Below are 24370 nucleotides of genomic sequence, written 5' to 3' on the forward strand. Positions count from 1 at the left end.
GTGACTGTATATGGACGGGAGAATATTTATTAAATGTAGGGAAAATATGAGAAGAATAAGATGCTGTAAAATGATGTGGTGGGTAAACTTCACGGGAGGAGGGAGGGCTTCTTATGCTTGGTGCCGTGTCTCGACTTGTATATGTCAGATGGCGAATTATGCTCAACCGCTGCTACTAGTCACGAGAGACGCCACGTCAAATAATGCCCAATAGGAGTCGCTGTTTCAAGATTTGCCTGAGACTGGTTGAACCAAACCAGCCTCGCAAAATGTGACCGAGTATCGCCGTGTACTCGTCGCCATCATTCCTCTAGTTCCCAAGGGAGATTGCGGTATGTGACGAATTCGTTGAGGCGCCGGATATTGAATAGTCTACCCAGCTGATCCGATGCCAGGCCGAGCCCCAATCACAGATCACGGTGTTGGGTGTATGGTTGACTCCTGTTTTGCAGTCTTGGTTGGCTGTTTTAACTTTCACAATCCAGAAGCAACTCGACCATTCCAAACGAACGAATGCGGAATTGAATAACGGAACGTGTCCTCGAGTCTACGCCATATGAGGATCGGCTTTGGAGAGTCGGGCGATCTTGCTTGTCAATGGAGATGACCAAGTTGAATGGATGTCAGCTGTCATCATGATCAACCATTGGCTACGCAAAACAGAGGCAGGAAAGGAGCGAGGGTCCAAGTTGATGTTAGTTAAGACGCTTGGGAGATCATATGAGATTGAGAGGGGGCCATGAGAGAGCAGGCATTTGAAAGAAAGGAACAATTCGTGGCTCTTTATGACGTGGCAAGGCTATTGCGAGTAACAAATTCAGAGATGGGGATACGATACCCTACACGTTGGAGAAACATATAATGCGCGGAGAATTTATATGCGAGCTATACAATAGGGGAAAAAAAACAGGAAATGAAATAGACCAGTTGAAAAAACAAGAGCAGGTACAGATAATAATAAATCTACTGGGCTAGTTCGTCCATACCCATTTGATTGTCAAGAAGCCTTTTGTCACAGCATCCACCCCGTACTTCTGTCAACTTAAGACATTATGCAGAGATTTACTCGCGCTAAATGGATGAAATTTGTATGCCAAGTCAAGGACTTTTGTTTATTTGATATGCAACGCGTTTATATAATATGGTAAAAAAACCAACTATCAATTTACAATTTCAATATCTGCCACCATGAACCCTCCGTGCTCTACATAGCAGACCTAGCGTCCTGTCCATAAGCTATATATACTCATCATCTCCCCCCCCGGCAGGGAGATGCATGTCTTGATCCTCCATATTGAGCTCGCAATTGACGAGGCAAGTGCTGCACACATCGCTGTGGCCCCCTGTGCCGGACAAGAATGCTCAAAGAATACATATATGTACGTCAGGCGGCCTCCGTTCGACTATTCCTGCAAGACAAGTATCTTGCGCTGTTGGCATGATCAATTTCATTTTTTGGAGGCCATTCTTGTAGACATGACAACTTTTTGCCTAACGCTGGTGTTGTGCCAAAATGAGCCCTGTTAACTTCTTTTGTGGAATTAGATATCCCGTGTATACATTGGTGCGCAAGCCTGTTCTGATTACCCGTGTGTGCCATACTCGGCACGAATCTGAGACCTTAACGCCGATGAACCTGTCCCAAGACGCGTCTTGTTTCCCTTGTACTGCCAAGTATGTGTCAACACCGCATGCTGTAAAATTAAACCAAGATGGTCTCGGCCTGTTTGTCCATCTGAACTACTATGCTGGTCTGCTCGCCGCATGCCTGTCGCAAGCGCTGTTTAAGACGGCATTTGACTCTTGCCATGCAATGAGTACGAAGCATTGGATGAGGGATAGGATGAGGATAGCATGTAGGGGGCCATGAGCACGCGGAATAAGTCGCCCAAATAGCCTCGGTGTATTTTCCGTAGGATAAGTAGTACGTATCCCAGGTCTGCTTTTTTTTTATCAAATGTCTTAGGATACATGGCTTCAATTTACAGCCTCTTCACTTCTTGCTTATACTTTCGAGCCATCTAGCTAGAATACAATTGATATTACTAATCTCACTGGGCAACATGGACGCAACGCCAGATTCCGCCAAACCGGTAGCCATTATTGGCATGGGGTTTCGTCTCCCAGGTGGCATCTCAACAGACGCCCAGTACTGGGATCTCCTAATAAACAAGAAGAACGGTAGATGTAGGGTTCCAGCGACGCGGTACAATGTTGACGGCTTCAGCGGCGGCAAAACGCAGACCCAGTTCCTTGCCACAGAGTATGGCTACTTTCTGCAGACGGAGCTTTCCAACATTGACCCGTCCTTCTTCTACATGAAGCCGGCCGATGCGACCGTGCTGGATCCTCAATTGAGGCTGCTGTTGGAAGTTGCCTGGGAGTGTATGGAGAGCGCGGGCCAGACGCACAAGCTTGTTGGATCCGACACTGGCGTCTTTGTCGGTGTTTTTGGGGAAGACTGGCACAATATGCTGCATCGAGACGACCTAATGCCCAACACACATAGAGTGCTGAGTGCGGGCGATTACGCGCTATCCAACATGCTGTCCCGTCAGTATGACCTCAGGGGTCCGAGGCAAGTCGACGAGTGCCGCGAGTTGTACCGACTGGGGGTAATAACTGACCTTTCATTTCATGTGTTAGCATGACAATACGAACGGCCTGTTCGTCTTCCCTTTCAGGACTTCACATTGCTTGCCAGTCTCTCAACAGCGGCGACTGCTCGACGGCGATGGTGTTGGGTTCGAGTCTCATCATGGACCCGTCCATGACCTTGGACATGTCGGCACTGGGTATCCTTGCCCCGGATGGTCGATGCAAAACATTCGATACCCTCGCAGACGGCTTTGCGCGCGCAGAAGCAGTTAATGCTATACTAATCAAGCCCCTAGAAGCGGCCATCCGGGATGGTGACCCGATTCGCGCTATTATTCGCTCCACGGCCGTCAACTCGGACGGCAAAACACCGCATGTGGGCACGCCCAGCACCGAGGCGCAACGTTCTTTGATATTGCGAGCCTATCAATCGGCAGGTATCGGCGATCTCTCCAAGACGCCATTTGTGGAATGCCATGGCACGGGTACCATGAAGGGTGATCCAATAGAAACGACGGCCGTGGGAAAGGCTTTTGGCACCCGGGGGACCTACATCGGCTCTGTGAGTAAAGTAAGATGCATGACAGATAATGCCTTCTGACAGCCTTCATTGTAGGTCAAGCCAAATTTGGGCCATGGAGAGGGAGCAGCAGCCCTGACAAGCGTCATCAAATGTGTCCTGGCACTGGAGAATAAGACGATACCACCTAATGTCAATTTCGTCACACCAAACCCAAGAAGTAAGTTGGGAATACACCAGTACCTTGTCATTCGTTTCCTTTTAACATTGTGACAAAATAGTTCCTTTTGAAGAGTACAATCTTCAAGTGCCGGTGGATCCTGTTCCTTGGCCGGAGGACCGGTGCCAGAGAATCAGCATCAATTCCTTCGGATTTGGCGGTGCCAACGGGCATGTAAGTCATTCGTTCCAAGTGATTCACGAGTCTTGCTGCTGAGTTATTGAACCTCTTTCAGGTTATTCTCGATTCCGCTGCTTCATTTGCGGCCTACTGCGGCGCTGCTCGTCAACGGTACAGCAGCTCGGACAGCGATAGCCTCGAACATGGGCTCTCGCACTCGGACGAAGATTTTTTGAGCCTTAGCCTACCTGCCAGCATCTCGTCCCAAAGCTCTGACTACGACTCTGCTGTCCCAGAGGTACGTTGCCGGAGATTGCATCCCATGCATATTGTCTATGTCAGATATCAACGATTTCTAGGAGTTCCCGCGCATCGTTGTCCTTTCTGCGCGTAGCGAAGAGTCCATCAAGAGACGAATTGCCGCGTTTGAGGCTTACATGACAAACTCGCCGTCTGCAATAAATGATATCGCCTACACTCTTGGGATGCGGGCAGCACACATGTCTCATAGAGCGTTTGCTATTCATCACAACGCCATTCATCAGTCACTGCAATTCAGCGTCGGAAAAAAGATTATTACCGGACGAGAAAAAGAGATCAAGGTTGCCTTTGTCTTTACCGGCCAGGGCGCGCAGTGGCCGGGCATGGGAAGGGAACTCGTTCACTCCTCGGCGACGTTCCGCGAGGACATACGAAATATGGACAAGGTTTTGCAGTCGTTACCTACGGCACCAAAATGGACATTGGAAGGTAAATTCGTTCCAATGTCATGATTAGACGTGTTCGAGACTGACGAAGCTGACTTGCAATAGATGTTTTATGCCGTGACGATGAAGCAGAAACACTGTCCTGTCACATTGCTGAACTTGCGCAGCCTCTTTGTACCGCCATCCAGGTTGCCTTGGTAAATTTCCTGAGCAAATGTGGCATCAAGCCAAGTGCGGTTGTCGGGCACTCGAGTGGCGAGATCGCCGCTGCTTACGCAGCCGGAGCAATCGACTATTCTGAGGCCATTCTGTGCTCTTACTTTCGTGGCCTCGTAACCACCAAACTACAGTCTGACGGGAGTATGGCTGCCATTGGGCTGGGACGGGACCATGTGACGCCTCATCTCGTAGATGGTGCGCAAATTGCGTGCGAGAACAGCCCCAAGAGTGTGAGCATATCGGGCAATTCTGAAGCCGTACGCAAGACTATGGAGAATATAGAGGCCGTAAACAAGGACACGTTTATGCGAAAGCTCAAAGTCCAGGTTGCGTATCATTCCCGTAAGAATAGCTGATGAATCTGGTCAGAGGCGCAAACTAACAAAGTCACAGCCCAGATGAGCCCAGTCGCCACCAAATACGAGGAGATGATGAAACCATACCATACTGGCACCAAAGGTTGGAAGTGTCCATTCTACTCCTCCCTGTATGGCAAGCTTGCCGATTCCAAAATGGAGCTTGGCCCATTGTATTGGAAAGACAACATGGTGTCTCCAGTACTCTTCTTTTCTGCGGCTCGCCAACTCCTCGACGACCTGCCCGAGATAACCGCCATGGTGGAAATCGGGCCACATCCGGCTCTCCAAGGGCCTGTACGCCAAATCATCGAATCCAAGTCTCGGCAACCATCTGTCACTTATCTTGGTACTCTTGTCAGAGACAAACCCGCACACGATGCCGTTCTCACCACGCTAGGCCGGCTGTATACAATGGGCCATGATATTGACTTTTCCTTTCTAAACCCTGGCGGCTCTGTGGTGGCAGATTTGCCACGCTACTCTTGGGACCACAAACAAGATGCGTGGACAGAGAGTCGTCTTTCCAAGAACTGGAGAATGCGGCAGTTTGCTCATCACGAGCTGCTGGGTACACGCTGCACGACGCCATCCGAATTCGACGCAACATGGAGAAACATGTTCCGCCATTACGACATCCCGTGGCTCAAGGACCACATGCTGAATTCAGACATTGTGTTCCCGGCGGCTGGCTATGTCGCAATGATGGGCGAGGCCATACGGCAGTTCCTGGGCTCGGAAGCGTACATCCTCGAAGATGTCCTTGTCAAGGCGGCCTTGATAGTGCCGGATGCAGAGCCGGTGGAAATAGTGACAACCATGCGTCCATTTAGACTCTCTGGATTGAGTAACTCGTCTACCTGGTATGAGTTGTCCATTTGCTCCTTGTGCGCCGATACATGGGTTGAGCACTGCGTCGCCCGCGGCAAGGCCGTGAGCGAGGGCGGAAACGGCAACAGCAAACAAACAACAATGGCACCCCTGCAGCGCCAGGTGAATGAGGACTACTTTTATAACCGGCTCCAATACCTCGGTTTCTGTTATGGGCCGCATTTTCGGCGACTGCGAGAGCTTACAGCCGACACCGATAGGCAGCACGCTGTAGGTGCTGCGACTGACACAACGAACAAGAACGAAGCCTTTTACGCGTTGCATCCGACCACGATCGACTTGGCTCTTCAACTAAGCGCTTTAGCTGCATGCCAAGGTATCGGGCGACGTCTCGACATACTAGCTGTACCCGTGGAACTGAAGCACATCATGGTGTGCCCTGGCGGGCCGGAGCTTGTGCTTGACGCAGTCACGGACACAGACAACAACACGGCAAGCATCTTGGCTATGTCAAGAGACACTGGGAAAACCGCCTTGGAAATTCGAGACGGCAGGTTTCTGCCGTTCAATAACGGCGGTCTACAGAAACAGGAGCCCCTTCATGCAGCGCACATGGAGTGGCTACCGGATCTGCACTTGTACGACAAAATCGACTTCGTGAGAACAAATCGCAACAGTAGGAAGTTCAACAAGGCGCTGGATTATGCGACCGCAGTTGGTGTTGTTCAAATGCTCCACGAGCTGGACTCGCTCGGAATTGACGCCGCAACAACGCCAGGCGACCTCCCAAAGTATATCGCTTGGTTGAGGGAGGAGAAGAACAAGTACACCCAAGACGAGGAACTTGCAAGTTTAGTTTCCCTCTCGTCCAAGGCAAGAACAGAGATGCTCGACTCCCTGTGGAGACAAATACAAGGCGATGTCGATGAAACCAGTCTTGCCTTGGCAAATATGTATGCCAGGCTCGCCACAAGTGAGAACATTGCAGCGATTTTCACGGGAAGGATCAAGCCCTTGCAAATATGCCTGGATGACAAGGGGCTGGAGAGCTTTTACGTCTATGGCCAGCGTCTGGTCTCGCCCAAGGATTTCCTCAGACTGTGCGCTCATTCCAAGCCGACTCTGTCTGTTCTCGAGATTGGCGCGGGTATCGGAGCGACCACCGAGGCCATGTTGCAAGGTCTAGTGGCCGAGGATGGGAGGCGATTATACTCCAAATACGTCTTTACTGACATTTCCAGCGGGTTTTTTGTCCTTGCAAGGGATAAGTTTGCCAAATGGGATGGTGTCAAGTACCAAGTGCTCGATATTGAAAGCGATCCAGCTGCGCAAGGCTTTGAGTTGCAATCATTCGACCTCATTGTTGCTTCCAACGTAGGACAGACCATGTTGAAAAACGAAGAAGCCCTAGTATCACTGACATGGCTTACAGGTATTGCATGTGACATCTAATCTTCATAAATCATTGCTCAATGTCCGATCACTGTTGAAGCCCGGAGGACGGCTAATCCTCCAGGAACTGGTAGCGCGTGAGAATACACGACTATTGCTCTTTCTTTGGCGACGCATTCTAACTAAATTCTATCACAGCTCTCAACTGGCGATCCATCCCTTTCCTCACGGCATGTTCATCCATCTCTCTATTCCTTCATGCCTTTCCTTTGCACTAACGACTCCCGTTCCGCGTGATAGGGCCTTCTACCGGGATGGTGGGCAGAAAAAGAAGACAGTCGCGAAGCAGGGCCCCTAGTTTCCGTCCAACGATGGAATACGGAGCTCCTTTCTGCCGGGTTCAGCGGCACAGATATTGTCGAGCTCGACGATGAGCACCCTTACTCCATCACCGCTCACATGGCCAGCACTGCGGTCGCCGAGATGAAGGAACCGCTGGGGTTGACGTTTCTCTACAAGCAGGCTCGGCATGAATTTGCTTGTAAACTGGCCGAGAAGCTTCGCCTTCTGGGTCACCAGGTGCAGTGGGTGCAGTTGGGTTCTGAAGAGAACGACACAAAGGCAGAGTCGACTGGCTGTGACATCATTTCCACTATAGAGCTGGAGGGCAGCTCGTTCATGGACGAGATTTCAGAAGCCGACTATGGACGCATGATGAAGCTTCTTGCCCGCCACAAACGGGGAATTCTCTGGTTGACTCGACCGGCACAGTTTGCCTGCGAAGCACCCGGCTATGGCGCCACCACGGGACTGATGCGATGCGCCCGCACTGAACTTGGGCTGGACTGTTGGACAGCCGAGATTGAAGACTTGGATGACACTGCTTTAGATTCTGTCTTTGCGCTTTCTCGCAAGTTCTACCAGCGTGCGCCGATGGATCAGGGCGTAGATGCCGAGTATGCCGTTCGGCGTGATGGTGTTGTATACGTTCCTCGATTCCACTGGGAATCGACTGAGAAAGAGCTCCAACAGCTATCTGGCGACGACCTTTCCAAGCAGCTAGTCATTGGGCAACTCGGATCGGTCGATACGCTCCACTGGGTAGCACATACAGAACATTTAGACCTGGCACCTGACGAGGTAGAGGTGGATATTCGTTTTGTTGGGTTGAATTTCAAGGTTTGTAGCTGCAATATCCTGCTTACTATGATTTGGCTGACACGACCTTTGCTTTGCAGGATCTACTTACAACCATGGGTATTGTTCACGGCCACAAAGATTCTCTCGGCTTGGAATGTAGCGGCGTGGTTACTCGCAGAGGATCTGCCGTCGATACTGTGAATGTTGGCGACCGCGTTTGTGCCATGGGCTCGGGTTTGATGAGAACGCGGAAATGCTTTGCTTCAAAGGTCATCATACAGATCCCAGATGACATGTCACTCGAAAAAGCTGCCACGTTGCCAGTCGTGTACGCAACGGTAGTACATGCAATTGTCAACATTGGCCGCCTGCGAAAAGGACAGGTAAGACAATGGGCGGCGCCAGAGAACTCATAAAGGCCTTTGAATACGTTACCTGACCCACGTTAGTCTATTTTAATCCATTCCGCGGCCGGTGGTGTAGGCCAGGCCGCCATCTACATGTGCCGAGCGATTGGCGCCGAGGTCAGAATCCTTCTCAAGATATAACTTTGTGCCTGACTAATGTTTTCCTAGGTTTATGTCACCGCCGGGACAGAAGAGAAGGTCCAGTTTCTCATGGAAAAGCATCAAATTCCCCGTAAACACATTTTTGACTCGCGGAGCGACCGTTTCCTCGACGGCGTCATGGGAATAACCGACGGCAGAGGAGTTGATCTGGTACTCAACTCATTGGCAGGTGATCTCCTCCAAGCCTCGTGGTGTTGTGTCGCCAAACAGGGCAAGATGCTCGAAATCGGAAAGCGAGATATACTGGAACATGGGAGACTCGCCATGGACATGTTTCAAGGCAACCGAACATACTGTGGCATCGATCTCTCTGCCATGGACGAGGAGCAACTTACCGAGTAAGTTACCTTTTTCTCAGCCTACAACTTTGTCAGCTAGCTCACGTCCTACGGCAGGTTGATGAACCAATGCTTCGACCTGAGATACAAACATCATCTCAAGCCCATCGAGCCTATTCAAACTTTTGGGCCGGACCAGGTTTCTGAAGCGTTGAAGCTGATGAAAAAGGGTCACCACATGGGCAAGTTGGTTATAGCCATTCCAGAAAACGGGTCGAAAATACCAGCCAAAGTCTCGGACAAGTCAAAATTGTTTTCCGACAAGCCCACATATCTCCTGGTCGGCGGTCTTGGAGGGCTCGGTAGAGAGGTGGCCCGGTGGATGATAGAGAAGGGGGCCAAAAGCCTCTGCTTTCTATCGCCCTCTGCGGGGAGCAATCAGCATGCGGCATTCATAAAAGAGTTAGAGTCGCAAGGGTGTAGAATTACGGCCATAGCAGGAGATGTCTCAGAGATGCATGATGTCGAGAGGGCCATCAGCGCGTCGCCATCACCGATTGGCGGCGTCATGCAGCTCTCTATGGTGTTGAGGGTGCGTTTTCATGAGTCAAACAGTTGTGTATCTGACAACTAATCTTTTCATAGGACTGCGCCTTGATAGAAACGACATATCAGGACTGGAAAGCCGTACAGAATCCCAAGGTCAAGGGAACCTGGAACCTGCACCGTGCTCTTATCAACACCAAGCTTGACTTCTTCATCTTGTTCAGCTCCATTGCAGGTCTAGTCGGGCAGCCTGGCCAAGCAAGCTACGCCTCGGCAAATACATTCCTCGACTCATACTGTCACTACCGCCAGGGGCTGGGGCTCCCTTGCTCAGTCATCGATCTCGGCGGAGTCGACGGCATCGGCGCCCTTGCTGTCAAGTCCAACAAAATCAGCACGTTCAACTCGTTGGGCTTGTTTCTTCTTCAGGAAGACCATATGATAGAGGCTATAGAAATCGCACTGCACACGTCTGCCCCTACGACACCGACAGTATTGCCCAGTCCTGTTGGTGGGTTTACTTGGAAGCCTCAAATCGCCATCGGCCTCGCCTCTGCCCGCGCATCCTCAATTCCTAAAAACCTACAGTTGTTCAAGGCTGATGTGCGTTTTGGCGAATACGTCAACCTCGCCGTCGATGAAGATCAAAGAGAAGTGAAAAAAGAAGCAATGTTACGCGAAGCCCTTGACCAAGTTGAAGCTGATCCATCGGTGCTCGATGCCCCGGGCACGCTAGATCGACTCTCTTTGGCAGTTGGCAGCACACTTTTTGAGTATTTGTCGCTGTCAGAGGATGAAATGGACATCCACGCACCACTTGAATCTATTGGTGTAGATTCGCTCGTGAGTATTGAGATCCGTAACTGGTGGCGGAGGACGATCGGATTAGAGATAACTGCTTCCGAGATTGTGAAGGCGGGCAGCATTAAGGGACTGGGCAAGTTGTTAGTTACAGGTCTGAAGAAAAAGTACACCAAGGGGTCAGATCTGCCATCAGATGCTGCAAATAAGGCATCATCTTGAAAATCTCTTTTTACGTATACTACTAATGAGTAAAGCGTATAATTTTAAATAGATGCTGCAAGTCTTTCCGTGTATCCGTGTATCATGACTCCGCCACATAATGGAAAGGAGTACCAAAAGTCTGACAGCTCAACGCTCAGCAAGGGGCACATGGAGTTATGTCAACGGGAAAATACAGGACATATATAACTAAGAGGTACATAAGAATAACTATAGTAGGCACTTGTGGAATTCCCTTTTGTCTGGTGTGGTCAATTCGTGATAAGTTATATATCTAATTGCATTGCATTGTGAGCTGTCTCGTGAACGTTGCTCGGCACTAACGCTACTTGATGCACAGAGTATGTGTTCTCCAACAATCTCGGGTCTAATTCTCTGTGTTTTTTTCTCACGTGTTGCGAAAATATAAATGGAACATTATTGACTCCGATGTGAAACCGCTATTTAAATCTAAAGTTAATTCCCTCTCTAATATTATACCCGTACTATTTGCAATAAACACTGTCAGTAGAAAACCGCATATAAGACCCGGACATGTTGGTTCCGGACTTATATCTCTATAACCTAATATCATATAGTTGTATAATACCGGACAATAGTCGGTTCTTCTCGTTCACACAATGTACCTAGGCATTGCGAAAAACATAGGCACGACGTGCAATCTCGATGGCTGTTTCAACCATCTCATGTTCTGTATGTACTCTGGGAGGCGCTGTTTCCCCCGCCGAGCCGGGCAGAGGTGGCAAGTTGAATCTCAAAGCTCGTTCTTGTTGTACAGGGCCAACACGATGAATTGGGGTTCCAAATGTGGCATGTTCCGATCTCCTGCGTTCCCGCCTACACATCATATAACATGATGCCACTTATATCCTCTCCTCAGACAGGATATCATGCAACCACTCCGTATCATCAACCTCCCCTTTCAAAGCAATAGATGGACCTAGTCTCTGGAAAAATGCAGACTCAAATCGTTGCGGATAGTAGCCTGCATACTCCCAGTTGATAATGGCCTTAATCTTAAGGGTCCTAGGATCAACAATGACATTATTTGTAGAAAGATCATTGTGACAAAAGACGAGATTATTTTCCCTCCGCGGCTTCATTTTCCACGGCCTACCATCAGAGTATTGCATGATGCGGTATGGAGGCATAACCTATTCGCCCGTTAATTATTACACATGTATTAATTAGGCTACGAGGAGTGTTCTCACCAAACCGCTAGGACCGCCCCAGATATGATGTGTCAAATTGCTCAGGGCCTTCATAGGAGTGCGGAGCTCTTTGGCGACCACCTCCCGCTGCCCTTCATCAAGCCAGCTCATAGCAACTCCTTCAACGTACTCTGTAATGAGGTACGCGGCACCGTCATCTTCAAAGCAAGCATGAAGCTTAGGTATTGGGATATTGGTTTTATCTGCAAGATGGCGAAGGCAAGCGCCTTCATTTAAAACACGCTCAAGGCTAAATAGCGGTATGGGCATATAGCCGTCCTCCTTCTGCCATTCACTGGGTCGTAGACTTCGCTTGATCCAAGTCTGTCCGACTCTGTAGTATTTCATATCGGTAGTAATTTGAAGACAATTCTCTTCGCGCTTTTTATTTAGTTCTGCGTTGGTGGGAGGTGACATCCTGGCGGCGTTGAAGAATTGATGCTGCGACAAGGGCCGGGTAATCGGGCTTGAAACACAACTTAATTTTCCAAGGGACCTTGAGGGACCAGAGGTCTCTATAAATACATAAAGTCGCTGAGCGTTGGAGGCATGCGGCAGCTCTTAGTCTCATGATGCCTTCTTTGTTGTCAATTATGTAACCGTTGTTGACCCAGCGCCTTTGTTGTGGCCTGACCGTGTGACAGATGCCGTGTTTGACAATACGGAAATAACAGATATCCTTTGTACCAAACATGCCCGGCGGATGGAGGTCCTGAAAGAATGGCCACGGGGTCAATAGCATGTTGATTGGCACTCATCAGTGCCGCATCATCGAGCAAGGCTCCGCGAAGCCAACGTGTGTGACTTGTCATGCTGGAGAAAATGCCGTCAGCAACACCTTGTAAGAAATATGACGTCAATAGTTCATCGGACAAGGCTTCCCGTGCTTTTCAATGAGCACAGATGAGCTGAACTTGGCACAGCGCTGAATGGCTGCGCCAGATAACATTGAAGCTCAAGTGCTTGTTAAGCCCCGAACAGCGGCGGCAATTTCCACCCGATTCGGTGGGAAGAACGGCGCCCATGTACTTCGCAGATGCACATCCTGTGCCCATGTCCAAGAAGGCAGCGATGATCGAGCTGTTTCTATCACAGCTTTCGGCATACCCCCAATGTCTGCACATCGAGTTCTATTGTTCCGCCACACTTCTCGAGAGAGTTGACAGCTTGCGGGTGTGGTCGCTCGTGGCGGTGCCTTCTGATGGCTTTCCTATGGCAACTGATATCAAGACAAGTCTTCCCTTGGCCGACGCATGGAAGAATTTTGCGATACAGTGGCGAGGGCAACTAGAGTGGTGCGCGTGGTTCTCGCATTGGCAGTGCCAACTATCCCATGAACTGTTTGAGAATTGAAGCTGCAATGAGAAGAGAGCCAGATACTAAGAGCTACCGCATGGATTACATTGCTACGACTCGCCATATTTAACGGAAGAAACCTCTAGCCCCAGCCAGGGCGCTTTACACCGCGTCTTGCCAGCAAAACCGGTTGACTTCTCCCTCACCGACACCACATGTCGACCTCGACATTTCGCAGCTGTCCCAGCAGCTCATAATCTAAACCGCTCTGCCTGAAGGCAACTATTATCAACTCAAAGCTCGCCTCCAATGACGAAACGGACCAGTCCTTTTCGTCGAACCTGGGAATCTGCGGGATGGAGGCTTGAGAAACAAGAGGATCGACCCAGCTGACTTCGACCTTGTCCGTCAGGACCAAGCTCTTTGCCAACTCCAACCCAGGGGAGTTTATCAGATGAGCCTGTCCGGGCTTGAAACCCATACCAACCACCAAGATGCGCGGCCGACAAAAGGGCAGCCGTCTGCACAGCCTCGTCACCACTCGCTCTGCGATTTCCCCAGGCCGGCACGTCATTTTCTCACACGCCGCCCGTAGAATGGGGAAGCTGTTATTGGAAAACAGGTAGTAGGGATTGACGGGGATGCAATGGCCTCCTACCCCAAGGCCAGGCATAAGAGGGATATAGCCAAAGGGCTTGGTCGCAGCCGCACCGCACACTTCAAACGGGTCGATGCCGTGCGAGGCGCAAGCATCGGCCATTTCATTCGCGTAGGCTATGCACACCATTCGCTGGCAGTTCTCGTACAGCTTCGTCATCTCGGCCACCTCTGGGCTCGACACGGGAGTCACCTGGTCAAAGACCCTGGAGTAGAGCTCGTGTATGGCGGCCAGCGAGCCCGGGACCTCGTCGTCCAGGCCGGAGATGATCTTGGGTATGGCGTGTGCGGGAGGCTCTGTCCGGCCGGGGTCGACTCTCTCGGGCGACATGCCTGCAAAGAGGCCCTTGTTCCTTGCGAGCGGTCCGAGATATTCGCGCGTCATGCCGACGGCGACGGAACTCTCGATGATGACTGTTGATCCTGGCCGTGCCATCTTGGCTACTGTGGACAGTGCGTTGCGGAGAAACGACGAGTCGATGCGCTTGTCTGGTAGTAGGAGCGTTGGCACTGATATGAGGAAATGTGTGGCATGGCTCATTGTTGATGGCGACGATGAAAAGGTCACTCTGTCGTTGCTCTCAAAGGTTTTCTTGAGATGATGGATTCTGGATTCCGAAATGTCGTATCCGAGAACATTGTATGCTCTTGAAAAGACTTGAGCAAGGTGTTGTCCAACGTAGCCGACGCCAATGATGGCTACTAGAGGTTGGGTTGTGACGGAGATGGGATCTGTGCCTGGCAACACCTCTTGCTCGAATTCGGCCTTTTCACCAGGAGGCGTCAGATCATAGTGAATGCGATTGTCAAGGTCAAATGCAGTGGCGCATTCGTCGGATACAACTGCTGCCGGAGTCTGGAAAGAAGAGCTTTCAAGCTCGAAGGGTGTACTGAGCGGATCTTTCATCGTGATCGGAGTAGCTGGTTGGCCCACTGTCACAATGGTCGTGAAGCTCCATACTCAAATTCGACATGTATCTACACGTTATATCTATTTCTTTCATCTCGAGGTGAATAGAGACGTGGAGGGACTGGATTGTTGGTGTCGCGTCATATTCACTTTATGACTCGTACAGAAACATCTAAGCTGTCCTCGTTTGCTTTGTCAAAAGCACGTCAGGAAATGTTACATGGCTTGAGTAAGCAGAGAAATCACAGCATAATTGACTTTTGAAGCTTAAAGATTACGAACAATGCTGCAGGGTGGCTTCGCTTCACCTTGGGCTGGGGTTGAAAAGTTGGTGGCATTCCGGATCCAGGACACAGAGTCTCACCGTTCACATTGAGTTCAACATTTTATGCAGTAACCAGGTACGACCAGCCGGAAGGGCTTGAAATATGAGTCAATCGGCGCTGTTCCGATGGTGTCCCGCGTTCGGGCAAACGGGACATGTATAAGTTCTACTAACCCCCCGCAAACCATGTTGTGTAATGCATGGATGGCTCGTATAAATTGTATTTCCCGTGGGTTTAATAATAGAAATTCACGTTTCTTCCCTCGGGTTTATTTCTTCCCATGCAATACAGCGAGTTGCAAGGAACGCCCACCTGATGTGCCACTGCTGACCTGCGAGAGTCTCATACGAGTGTTGCCTATCACAGCATGATCGGGATGGAAGAAGAGGGAACACAAATACTTGGTCATACAACTTCAAATATTTGAACGTTTCACTGGTCATTGGCGGGGACTTTCCATCTTGCCTGTCCGCGCTGCATCCAAGCAAACTACGTAACTGGTAGCCAACATCGGACTGTGAGTTGTCTCGGCCAGACCCAGACATACAGCCAGTTCCGCGTGGCCTTGTCTGTGCTCTCATCCCGGAAAGGAAATAACCCTATTTTATTGCCCGGATCTCGGGTGTACACTGCTGGTTCGTGCCCAAAATGAGATATTCCACACATTGGCTACTGGTTGCAAGGAGGTGTATTTCCGCCCCCCCCCCCCCCCCCCCGTCTGAAGATCCGCCTGAAGAATGCCATATTCAGGAGGTTTGGGCAATATATTGAAGCAACTGTGAGTTGTGAAACCATGCAGGCCAAATATTTTATGTTCATTTGCTGAAACAACTGAGCTGGGTGTCGTATGTGTCTTCTATTGATACCTGTCCATCCACAACCCTGGCACTTCTGCGCCAAGAATAAACACGCGTCAATATCGCCAAACGTCAATTATTGGAGATCAGTTTAATATTAGAAATACCTTGTGGCACAAAATAGTACTTCTATAACAAGCGTGTACCTACCGGAACCAGAAGCCAGAACCACCGTCGTAATAGACTCACATCCCTTACTCCATGTCATGTCATGGAACTATGTCATAAAACTACCCTCGCTCCCAATGCCGAAGCAAACACAGTCAATTTATTCGAGTTGTGTTCTTTTCTAGCTGCATCTAGCTCCCTTTTTTTGATCCAGGAAACGGCTGGGATACCCTACTCAACCGCAATGACACCAAAACTCGGCCTCCTCCTCGCTGTGTACTTCCAGAGCCTGCTAGCCTTCCGTTTCAATCGGGAACTAGTCGCCAATGAAAAGGCAATGTGCGGTCCCGGCGAGGGATCATGTGAAATAGGTTCATGCTGCTCAGAGATGGGGTTCTGCGGCACCACAGCGGAGTATTGTTCAGGCTCGCAGTGTCAACTAGACTACAGTCATACTTGCGATACGCTGTGAGCATCAAAACCAGATTGGCAAGACTTTGATGTAATTGGCTAACCAATAGAGCTAAGGGTGCCTCCTGATGGCAGTGACACTTCAGAAATACCCCGACCACGGGTTGGAAAAGTCCCATATGGTAACTGTTCACAGAGTTTGCCAGAATGGACACTTTGGACTAACGATTTCAGGGCCCATGATCACATCATGCAACAATCCAGGGATGGTGGCTCTGACGTTCGACGACGGTCCCTACATCTACACCACGGAACTTCTGGACCTTCTCGCAGCGCACGAAGTCAAGGCCACCTTCTTCATCACGGGTGACAACCGCGCCAAGGGACATATCGATGACCCGGCGACGGAATGGCCGAGTATCCTGCGGCGCATGTACAACGCGGGCCACCAGGTCGCCAGTCACACGTGGACACATCGCGACTTGACTCAGGTCAACGAGACGGTGCGGCGGGCAGAGATTATTCACAACGAAATGGCTCTTCGCAATATACTTGGCCGGATCCCCACGTACATCCGGCCCCCATTCCTGGAATGTTCTGCCGGTTCCGGGTGCGAAGAAACCTTGGGTGACTTGGCGTACCACTCCATCTCGGCCAACTTGGACACCAAAGACTACATGTACGATGACCCGGCCCTCATACAGAGGTCAAAGGACCGCTATTCCAGCACCCTGTCTACAAACTCGAAAGAGAACTCGTACATTGTGCTGGCTCATGATGTCCACGAACAGACGGTACACAATCTGACAGAGTACATGATCAGTCTTGCGAGAGAAAGAGGCTACAAGCTCGTCACCGTGGGCGAATGCCTAGGGGACCCCGAGGAGAACTGGTACCGCTCGGCAGAGACCTCTTCGAACGTGGCCAGGACCGTTGGCAAGAGGAACCTATGCTCGGGACCGGCCAAACCGCAGGTCACATCTGTCTCACCTCCGCGGAATACGACTACCAGAATATCGCCCAACCAACGCTGCGGTGGGAGCACAGGATATATCTGTCCGGGGTCCGGGTTTGGGGACTGCTGCTCCCACTGGGGATATTGGTATGACCCCCTTCAAGCGTAGTCGTTGCCCGCGAGTTCATTTGCTTTTTCGCTGACCTTGTCATACCAGCGGATCAACGCCCGAGTTTTGTGGCACGGGGTGCGACAATGACTTTGGGGACTGCGATCCATCTCCGCAGGGTGTTTTGGATACAACGAATGGCCTGTGTGGCGCTCGGTACTCTGCTACCTGTCTTCACTTTGCGGGAAAGACGTGCTGCTCAAAGTATGGATATTGGTATGTACTCTTTCTCGTCGCCAAGTTTATTGGTGTTCTGACCATTCAAGTAGCGGGAGTCAGGTTGAGCATTGTGGTGAGGGGTGCCAGGACAAGTACGGTCATTGTGACTGAACGACGGTATTTTGTGTTCAAGGTGCAATATTGAATGATTGGTTTCTGCCATGTTGAGAAGGGGTTAGGGTTTTCGTGGTTTCTTTTCGGATACGCTTAATACTTTGCTATCGAAATGTTGCATTCTTTGCTCCGATGATATGCGAGATAGCCAGGGCTGCTGTTCAATTCGATTGCCTGTCGATCTGTTGACTGTATTCACTAAATATGCTGTAAATCAGAATATGTCTCCCATTTCGCCACGCCTTGTCACCAATTCTCTGGGAACGATGGGAATTGAAGAAACAGCCGTTGGTATCCGAATTCACCGGTGGTGCCCGTTCGATGGACAGATACCGCCGATACACGATATGTCAGTGCCGTCTCTGGCAGACTTGGACAAAGAAAAAGTAGAGTCGCATTAGGACGGCTCCAGGTACTATAGTAGCAGTGCATACTCGCCAAGCACTTGTGCTCGGTTACATGTTGCTGTCGCCAAGTACACCGAGACTCCTAAACAGCATCATGTAGCCGAGCACAAGTGCTGGCCGACCGTTTGACTGGACCGTTTGCAAGCCGATCTCGGGAGTGTATTCCATGCTGTAACACTGGTACAACCACAAGGCTCAGGACACGAGATTCTCCACCGCTGGGGAATAATTCCTGCCGTGTAGCGAAGCATGCTGTTGTATTATCCCGGAATTCCCATGTGTCGCACGTCGTACGGGGCACCACCATCATCTTTGTACGTTGCTATGCAAAGGTCTCTTGTACAGGAACCATGTCTCAGAGTAGCCTTTTACGATGTATCTCGGGTATTGCGGGAATCGTGAGGATGCGTTTCCGGTGCATGAATGGAAACACCAAGCCACCATGAGCTTAACAACACAGCAAGCTTGCTTCTTTCTAAGAAACGAAGTGGCTTCCGCCAAGAGTTTTCCAATGACCATGGGACTGTTTCACCTTTCCGTCGTCAATAATGAATGATTGGCAGTGACATTTTCCCAAGACTGCCCACCACTGTGGTGGTTCACAATGCAACCCCCTGTCCGGAATCCGAGAACATGGCTTTAGTAATATGTATAGATTGATGTCGCTGCCGGCTCCGACATGCCCGCATATCTCACCAAATGTGAGCTTGGCTCAAAAGCACGCCTGAACTGGCGTTATCTAGGAGAAAGGCGGGTGCTGCAAGAGCTATCGTGGTACCACCATGCAAGGTCTGGGGGCTTCGAGCGGCAAGGTGTACGAGAAGACGGTATTCGAGTCGATATGTACTCGCTCGACTTCGTATTGTGACTCGCAGCCTCGTCAATGCTAGCCTCCGGCACTTCTTTGTTTGATGATGACGTTCTCGGGCAGGCAAACATGTTTACTCCGGTCCATGGCTGACCAAGATACATGCCCTATTTAGATGAAGCCTGAAGCTTGCGCAACAAGAGTTCAATAGTCTATGGGTTGCTTATAGAGCCGAGCCGTATGACTATCACCGGGGCCAATGTACCTGGACTTCATTTACATATGCCCTGAACTGGCAGGCGAAGGGCTTGGCCTTCACTATTCTTTACCTGACCCCCCAACAGATCCCGCTATTGCATAGCCTTTACTATTCATTGATGGAGAGTGCCTTTACCTTCTGAAGGGACCGGCTACGTCTTCGCATTCGCAAGGCGGGATTTGCCCAAGATGGGGAATTCCACGCTCAATTGGCCTTTACCAAACGATATAAGAGGCTTGCCGCCGATACATTATGGACTGCATCCACCAGTATCGTTTCGAGAACCAGGATCAAGATTGCTCAATTCGAGCGACTCGGTAAATATCGCCAAACCTCGTCCATTGCCTACTGCTAATGGTGTCTAGACACTTGCTCGCGCAACGCCACGGGCGCCCGGTTCCCAAACCCCACGCTCCATCGAGTCCGCAACATCTGTTGACTCTCAATTCCACACGTCCAATGTTTCACTATGGGGAGACGTGCGGCAAGAAGAAGCCAAGCTGCGATGGGACGCGGAAGAAGAGCTTAAGAGAGTATCCAAGGAACTCCTGCGGCTTCAAAAATGGGCGCTGATCGCAGGGCTCGTCGTCTTGAATTCTGCCCTCATCACCATAAGTCTTCTGCTACCACAAGCAGTATACCTATTCCTAGCGTTGCTTAGCTGCAACACCATACTGCAAGCGGGAATGGTGGTATGTATCGTGGCTAATGTGATATGGACCAAGATTATTTGCGGTTGTCGTAAAAAGAAGAGCACGGCGCCTGCGACGCCAGAAAGAATGGTCCTTCTGCTCCCTTGTTACAATGAAACCAAAGAAGAAATAGCGCGGTCGCTAGATTCCCTGGTTTCTCAGAAAGGGATTAATGAACACGCGCGACTCGTGTTCATCGTCGTGGACGGAAATGTACGTGGTCCCGGAATGGAAAAGACCACGCAAGACTATTTCCTCGAGGACATACTCCAGCCAGGGACTTCCAAATATTTCGAAAACGGGTACCGCGCAAGAGATGGACTGTTCATGCCGGTCAAAACACGAGTAGGTCGATACAAGGGCATACCGTTTGTGTTTGTGGGAAAACGATATAACCAGGGCAAACGCGACAGCTTGTGCTTTGCCCGCTCCTTCTTGTACCACTTCAAGAAGCGGTCGGTAAACGCTGTGACAATCTTCAACAAGGAACTGTTTGAGTATCTCGGCAACTGCCTGCTGGAAAGCGGCCTACCCGACGTGGACTACCTGGTCGGCATGGACGCCGACACCGTCTTTGACGACTTTTGCGTCGTCGAGATGGTCAATACCATTCGCAAGAACCCCAAACTTGTCGGTGTTTGCGGCCACGTTTGCGTCGACTTTGACGGGAATAACTTTGGTCTCTGGTCCCTGTACCAATCCGTCGAGTACTCCCAGACCCAGGGCTTAAGAAGAATGTTCCAGTCGAGGATCACGGGCAAAGTCAACTGCCTCCCTGGGTGCTGTCAACTTATTAAAGTGGATGAAGCTACGTTTGGAGACACTGTCCTACGCGAACGCTTCGGCTACTGTCCCAAGCCGAATGATGTCATGACGCAGCAAATCATGGGCAACTATTCCGAGGACAGTATCCACGCGTCCATCATATTCAGCCTGTTTCCCAAGAAACAAACGGCGCAGGCCCTCCGCTCCAAAGCATTCACCATCGTCCCGCAGACGTGGAAGGTGTTTCTATCGCAGCGAAAGCGCTGGGCGCTAGGAAGCATCTCAAATGAGTTTGTCATGATCTTCCGGCCGGGAATCATTCTCGTTGAACGGCTGCAGAGCATCGTCGCAGTCATGACGTGGGCCATTACGCCGTTCATCATTTCCGCGGTGGCGCAATTGATTGCGCTCTTTGCTAAGAAGGGCGCAAAGGTTTTCGAAGACGAGATATTCGTTGGTTTAATTTCTGTACTCTGGGTTAGATATGTAAGTTCTTCGACCACACTGCCCGGGGTTTGTGGACCGCAATTCGGGGTTACACCAGGCTTGACTGACCACAAGTCCATCTAGCTATACTCTTTCTGCATCGGCTTTTGGCTTCCAAGAAATAACCTAGAGAGACTTCAATATTTCGTTGGATTCATTATCCACTTTTTGTCGTCGCCGTTTATAAACATCATCATCTTAATCTATTCATTGTTTTACGCGGACGACTTCAAGTGGGGTAAGACGAGGGAAGTTATTACCTCTGATGCAGAGAAAGGCGACGGGCTTGGTGGGCGAGGGACGCACTGATGATAGCACATAGGTGATGAGGCACTATTCGCATAGATAACTTATTAACTCGGTAGATTACACACCAGCGTTCGTATCTCTGTCGGTCGCGTCAGTGGTTGCTTCCAATCTCTATACTGGCCCAGAAAGCTCTACTGTTCATTAGTCTACTTGCTCCTGGGAGACGATGCCGCCTATTCCGGCTTCTCTTGCGGTCGGGCTACTCTTCGGGACTGTTATATCAAGTTGCTCTCTAATACGTTTCTTAGATGCATCGGGTAGACAGGCAGATGAAACACATAGAAAGTAAATCATGAAACTATGTTCTATCTGTTCTCAGCTGTAGGTTCGATTACTGGTTTATTGCAGTAGCGACATGGGAAATCCAACATTCTGTTTCAATCATATCACAGAAGTACTAACGGTGTGATGGATCCTGGGGCAGAGCAAAGAGGGACTGATCAACGTTCACACAGGAGCTCAAATGCACAAAACAAGCATCAATACTCTAAGCTACCTGCAAAGGTGTGATTGACGATCAAAAAAATAGAAAGGTACTGGAGGCAGTGCCTGCCATCAATGGGATAGTCCAACTGACTTGAGCCCCAACAAACGGGCCAGCAAACAGCCAGAAAACAAAATCGAGAACCATGAATGATATAAAACCGCAGAAAATTTATCATCAAACTAAAAAGAAAGCCAAAAGAACCCAACGTGTTCCACTTTTATTGGCCTTCCCTGGCCCTTTAGCACAGTCCAATTCCCTCACTTCTGGACAACCTTGGTTTTAATCTTCCTTTGGGAGCCGGATCCGGGCGACTCTGCCCGCTCCCTGCAATGCCAAGTGCACATTTCGGAGCATCCTGCATGGCTCAAAATACTTCTCGCCAGTTCGACCAATGACCATCACGCCCTCGAATGGTGCCTCCGGCTTCAGCACGTCGCCAGTGACATTAATATCCCCGACGATGATGAGGCCAGACCTGTGGCGACTCAGCAACACATTCAGCCGGTGCTCGTCAGAGGTGAACCCTGGACCCGAACTAGCCGTGGTCCCCATGATGATCATCACAATGTCACTTTCTTGGCCCTGAAAAGAGTCCACCGTCGCGGTCGGGCGCATTGGTTTCAAGGCAGCAAACTCTGGGCGCTTTCGAAACTTCTCGATGGTGCCAAGATTGGCCAAGTAAGGCGAAATAATAACCATGTTCTGCGGTCTTGCACCCGAGCTCTTGATGAAGTTTACCAGGATCTTTAGTCCCAGTGTTACCTGGCCGGGGTTTCTCGTCGAACCAGAAAACTCATCCTGGGAGGACGGGGAGCCCTCGCAATGGACAAAGACCGGAAGAAGCTTGCCAGCGGGAGCAGGCTTGATTCTTGGAAACTTTCGACAGAGATAACTCTCCAGTTTGCGGCCAATCTCATGATGGGGGAGGTCGATGGCGCATCCAGGGCCGTAGGTGAAAGGAATGTCTCTATAAACCTCGTTATACGTGAGGTCGAATTGTCCCTCCGCCATCCGAAGCAGGACACGAAGTCTGTATATGGGCCAACCCATGGACTTGAAGTGGTGGATGGGCGAGAACGCGCCATCTCCCGCGAACCTATTCAAGGAATTGCCATTTCTGTCTCGCTCTTGCTTCGTCATTACAGTTGGCGGCAGTTGCTTCTCATCGCCAGCAAGGAGACACGGCTTACAAGTATTGCCCCAGACACACAGCAGGTCTGGCCGATTCATGTTGGCAGCCTCGTCGAATATGAATCCCCGGGCCTCCCTCTTTCTCCAGTCACAGAAAGGCTTTTTGCATGCGAGGTATGGTGTCGTTGCAATGACATCGGCTACGGATAGAATGCTTGTCATGAGACGCCTGACGGGTGAGTCGCGGCCATCTATCACTTCCAAACCCCTTCTCTTATACTTTTCCCACTCAATGATACCCATTGCAACTTTGCTGAGGACCGCCAAAGAAGCATCCTTGTCGCATTTCTCGCGAATGGCATGCAAGCTCTCTTTGTCGTGTGGGCCAAGCTGTCTCACAGCGGGAGATCGAATGACTACCAACACCCAGTAAGCCAACGACAAATGTAGTCTCCATTTGGAATTCCTGGACCATGACGATTCAATAGTGGCGTTACTGGCATCCTGGGGATTCTGGAGGGCATTTTTGAGGGCCTTTAGCTCATCGTCGATCTTGAATGCATGGATAATGAGCTTTCGATGATACTTGGGTGAAAGGCCCTGTTGACTGAGCTTATCGTTTAGACGATTCGTCACTCGATCACTAATAAGATCCAGTCGTGCTGCGGCATTATCCACAGAGATGTGCGTAGGTCCCGATAAATATAACTTCCCTAAAGTCTGAGCCATTGCAACGGCTCCAATAGCAAGGGCGGTCGTCTTTCCAAACCCAGGCGGCTTGGAACATGGACTGGTAAGTATTCGGAAGCTAACCTTCAAAATGACTATTCCAGGGAAGAGAACTCACGGCGGTTATAATTCCGAGGCCAAGCGGTCGATTGCATAGATACTCGGTGAACCGAGAGCGGTCCTCGGGCAGGGCCTCCTGCATCAGGGCATCCACAAAATCGCGATCCGTGATTCTCAGGAGTGGAATATTTGGCAACGGATTAAATGGCGTATAGGGGATACCGAGGGCATCGGAAAGGCGAGGATTCGATATCGCAGTCGTAATCTTACCGCTTGCTGACGTGGGCTTGCCTTCAAAGGTGTTGTAGAACCCAGTGCCCAGGAACAAATCCCTTTGAACACTCATGAGAAGTTTAGCATTATCGAGCATTTTTTTCATTGTTGCCGAATCTTTCTTGGCCTTGGCTCCTTCCTCAATCATCTCGTTGAGATTGTATGGGCTTGCGGAACTCTTAAGGAGACAAACCCCTTCGTTGACTTTCCGC

At 50.3% G+C, this 24370-nt stretch overlaps 6 protein-coding genes across 6 annotated transcripts; 3 read left to right on the forward strand and 3 right to left on the reverse strand.

Annotated features, from left to right (window-relative positions):
- Nucleotides 1–2063: 2063 nt before the first annotated feature.
- Nucleotides 2064–10519, forward strand: MAA_09702 (Beta-ketoacyl synthase; the record flags this gene model as incomplete). The annotated part of the gene is made up of 14 exons (XM_007827700.2): nucleotides 2064–2557; nucleotides 2647–3160; nucleotides 3215–3338; nucleotides 3400–3530; nucleotides 3818–4208; nucleotides 4271–4726; nucleotides 4778–6945; nucleotides 7004–7093; nucleotides 7264–8142; nucleotides 8202–8486; nucleotides 8553–8627; nucleotides 8679–9010; nucleotides 9068–9542; nucleotides 9596–10519. The coding sequence occupies 14 exons, from the start codon at nucleotides 2064–2066 to the stop codon at nucleotides 10517–10519; spliced, it is 7338 nt and encodes a 2445-aa protein (XP_007825891.2).
- An 863-nt stretch (nucleotides 10520–11382) lies between these two features.
- Nucleotides 11383–12147, reverse strand: MAA_09701 (Protein kinase-like protein; the record flags this gene model as incomplete). Its single annotated transcript, XM_007827699.2, has 2 exons — nucleotides 11383–11673; nucleotides 11731–12147. The coding sequence occupies 2 exons, from the start codon at nucleotides 12145–12147 to the stop codon at nucleotides 11383–11385; spliced, it is 708 nt and encodes a 235-aa protein (XP_007825890.2).
- Nucleotides 12148–13228: 1081 nt separating this feature from the next.
- On the reverse strand, nucleotides 13229–14590 carry MAA_09700 (nucleotide sugar dehydrogenase; the record flags this gene model as incomplete). Its single annotated transcript, XM_007827698.1, has 1 exon — nucleotides 13229–14590. The coding sequence occupies one exon, from the start codon at nucleotides 14588–14590 to the stop codon at nucleotides 13229–13231; it is 1362 nt and encodes a 453-aa protein (XP_007825889.1).
- Nucleotides 14591–16128: 1538 nt separating this feature from the next.
- Nucleotides 16129–17783, forward strand: MAA_10789 (methyltransferase type 11; the record flags this gene model as incomplete). The annotated part of the gene is made up of 4 exons (XM_011412708.1): nucleotides 16129–16352; nucleotides 16413–16477; nucleotides 16530–17397; nucleotides 17468–17783. 4 exons carry the CDS (start codon nucleotides 16129–16131, stop codon nucleotides 17781–17783), a joined length of 1473 nt encoding a protein of 490 aa, XP_011411010.1.
- Nucleotides 17784–19414: 1631 nt separating this feature from the next.
- Nucleotides 19415–21253, forward strand: MAA_10790 (Flavoprotein transmembrane component; the record flags this gene model as incomplete). Its single annotated transcript, XM_011412709.1, has 3 exons — nucleotides 19415–19543; nucleotides 19592–21169; nucleotides 21245–21253. The coding sequence occupies 3 exons, from the start codon at nucleotides 19415–19417 to the stop codon at nucleotides 21251–21253; spliced, it is 1716 nt and encodes a 571-aa protein (XP_011411011.1).
- Nucleotides 21254–22244: 991 nt separating this feature from the next.
- On the reverse strand, nucleotides 22245–24306 carry MAA_09699 (uncharacterized protein; the record flags this gene model as incomplete). The annotated part of the gene is made up of 2 exons (XM_007827697.2): nucleotides 22245–23873; nucleotides 23944–24306. The coding sequence occupies 2 exons, from the start codon at nucleotides 24304–24306 to the stop codon at nucleotides 22245–22247; spliced, it is 1992 nt and encodes a 663-aa protein (XP_007825888.2).
- Between the last annotated feature and the right edge of the window lie 64 nt (nucleotides 24307–24370).

Source organism: Metarhizium robertsii, assembly GCF_000187425.2.
Source record: "Metarhizium robertsii ARSEF 23 chromosome Unknown MAA_Scf_2, whole genome shotgun sequence".
In the NCBI taxonomy this organism is placed as follows: domain Eukaryota; kingdom Fungi; phylum Ascomycota; class Sordariomycetes; order Hypocreales; family Clavicipitaceae; genus Metarhizium; species Metarhizium robertsii.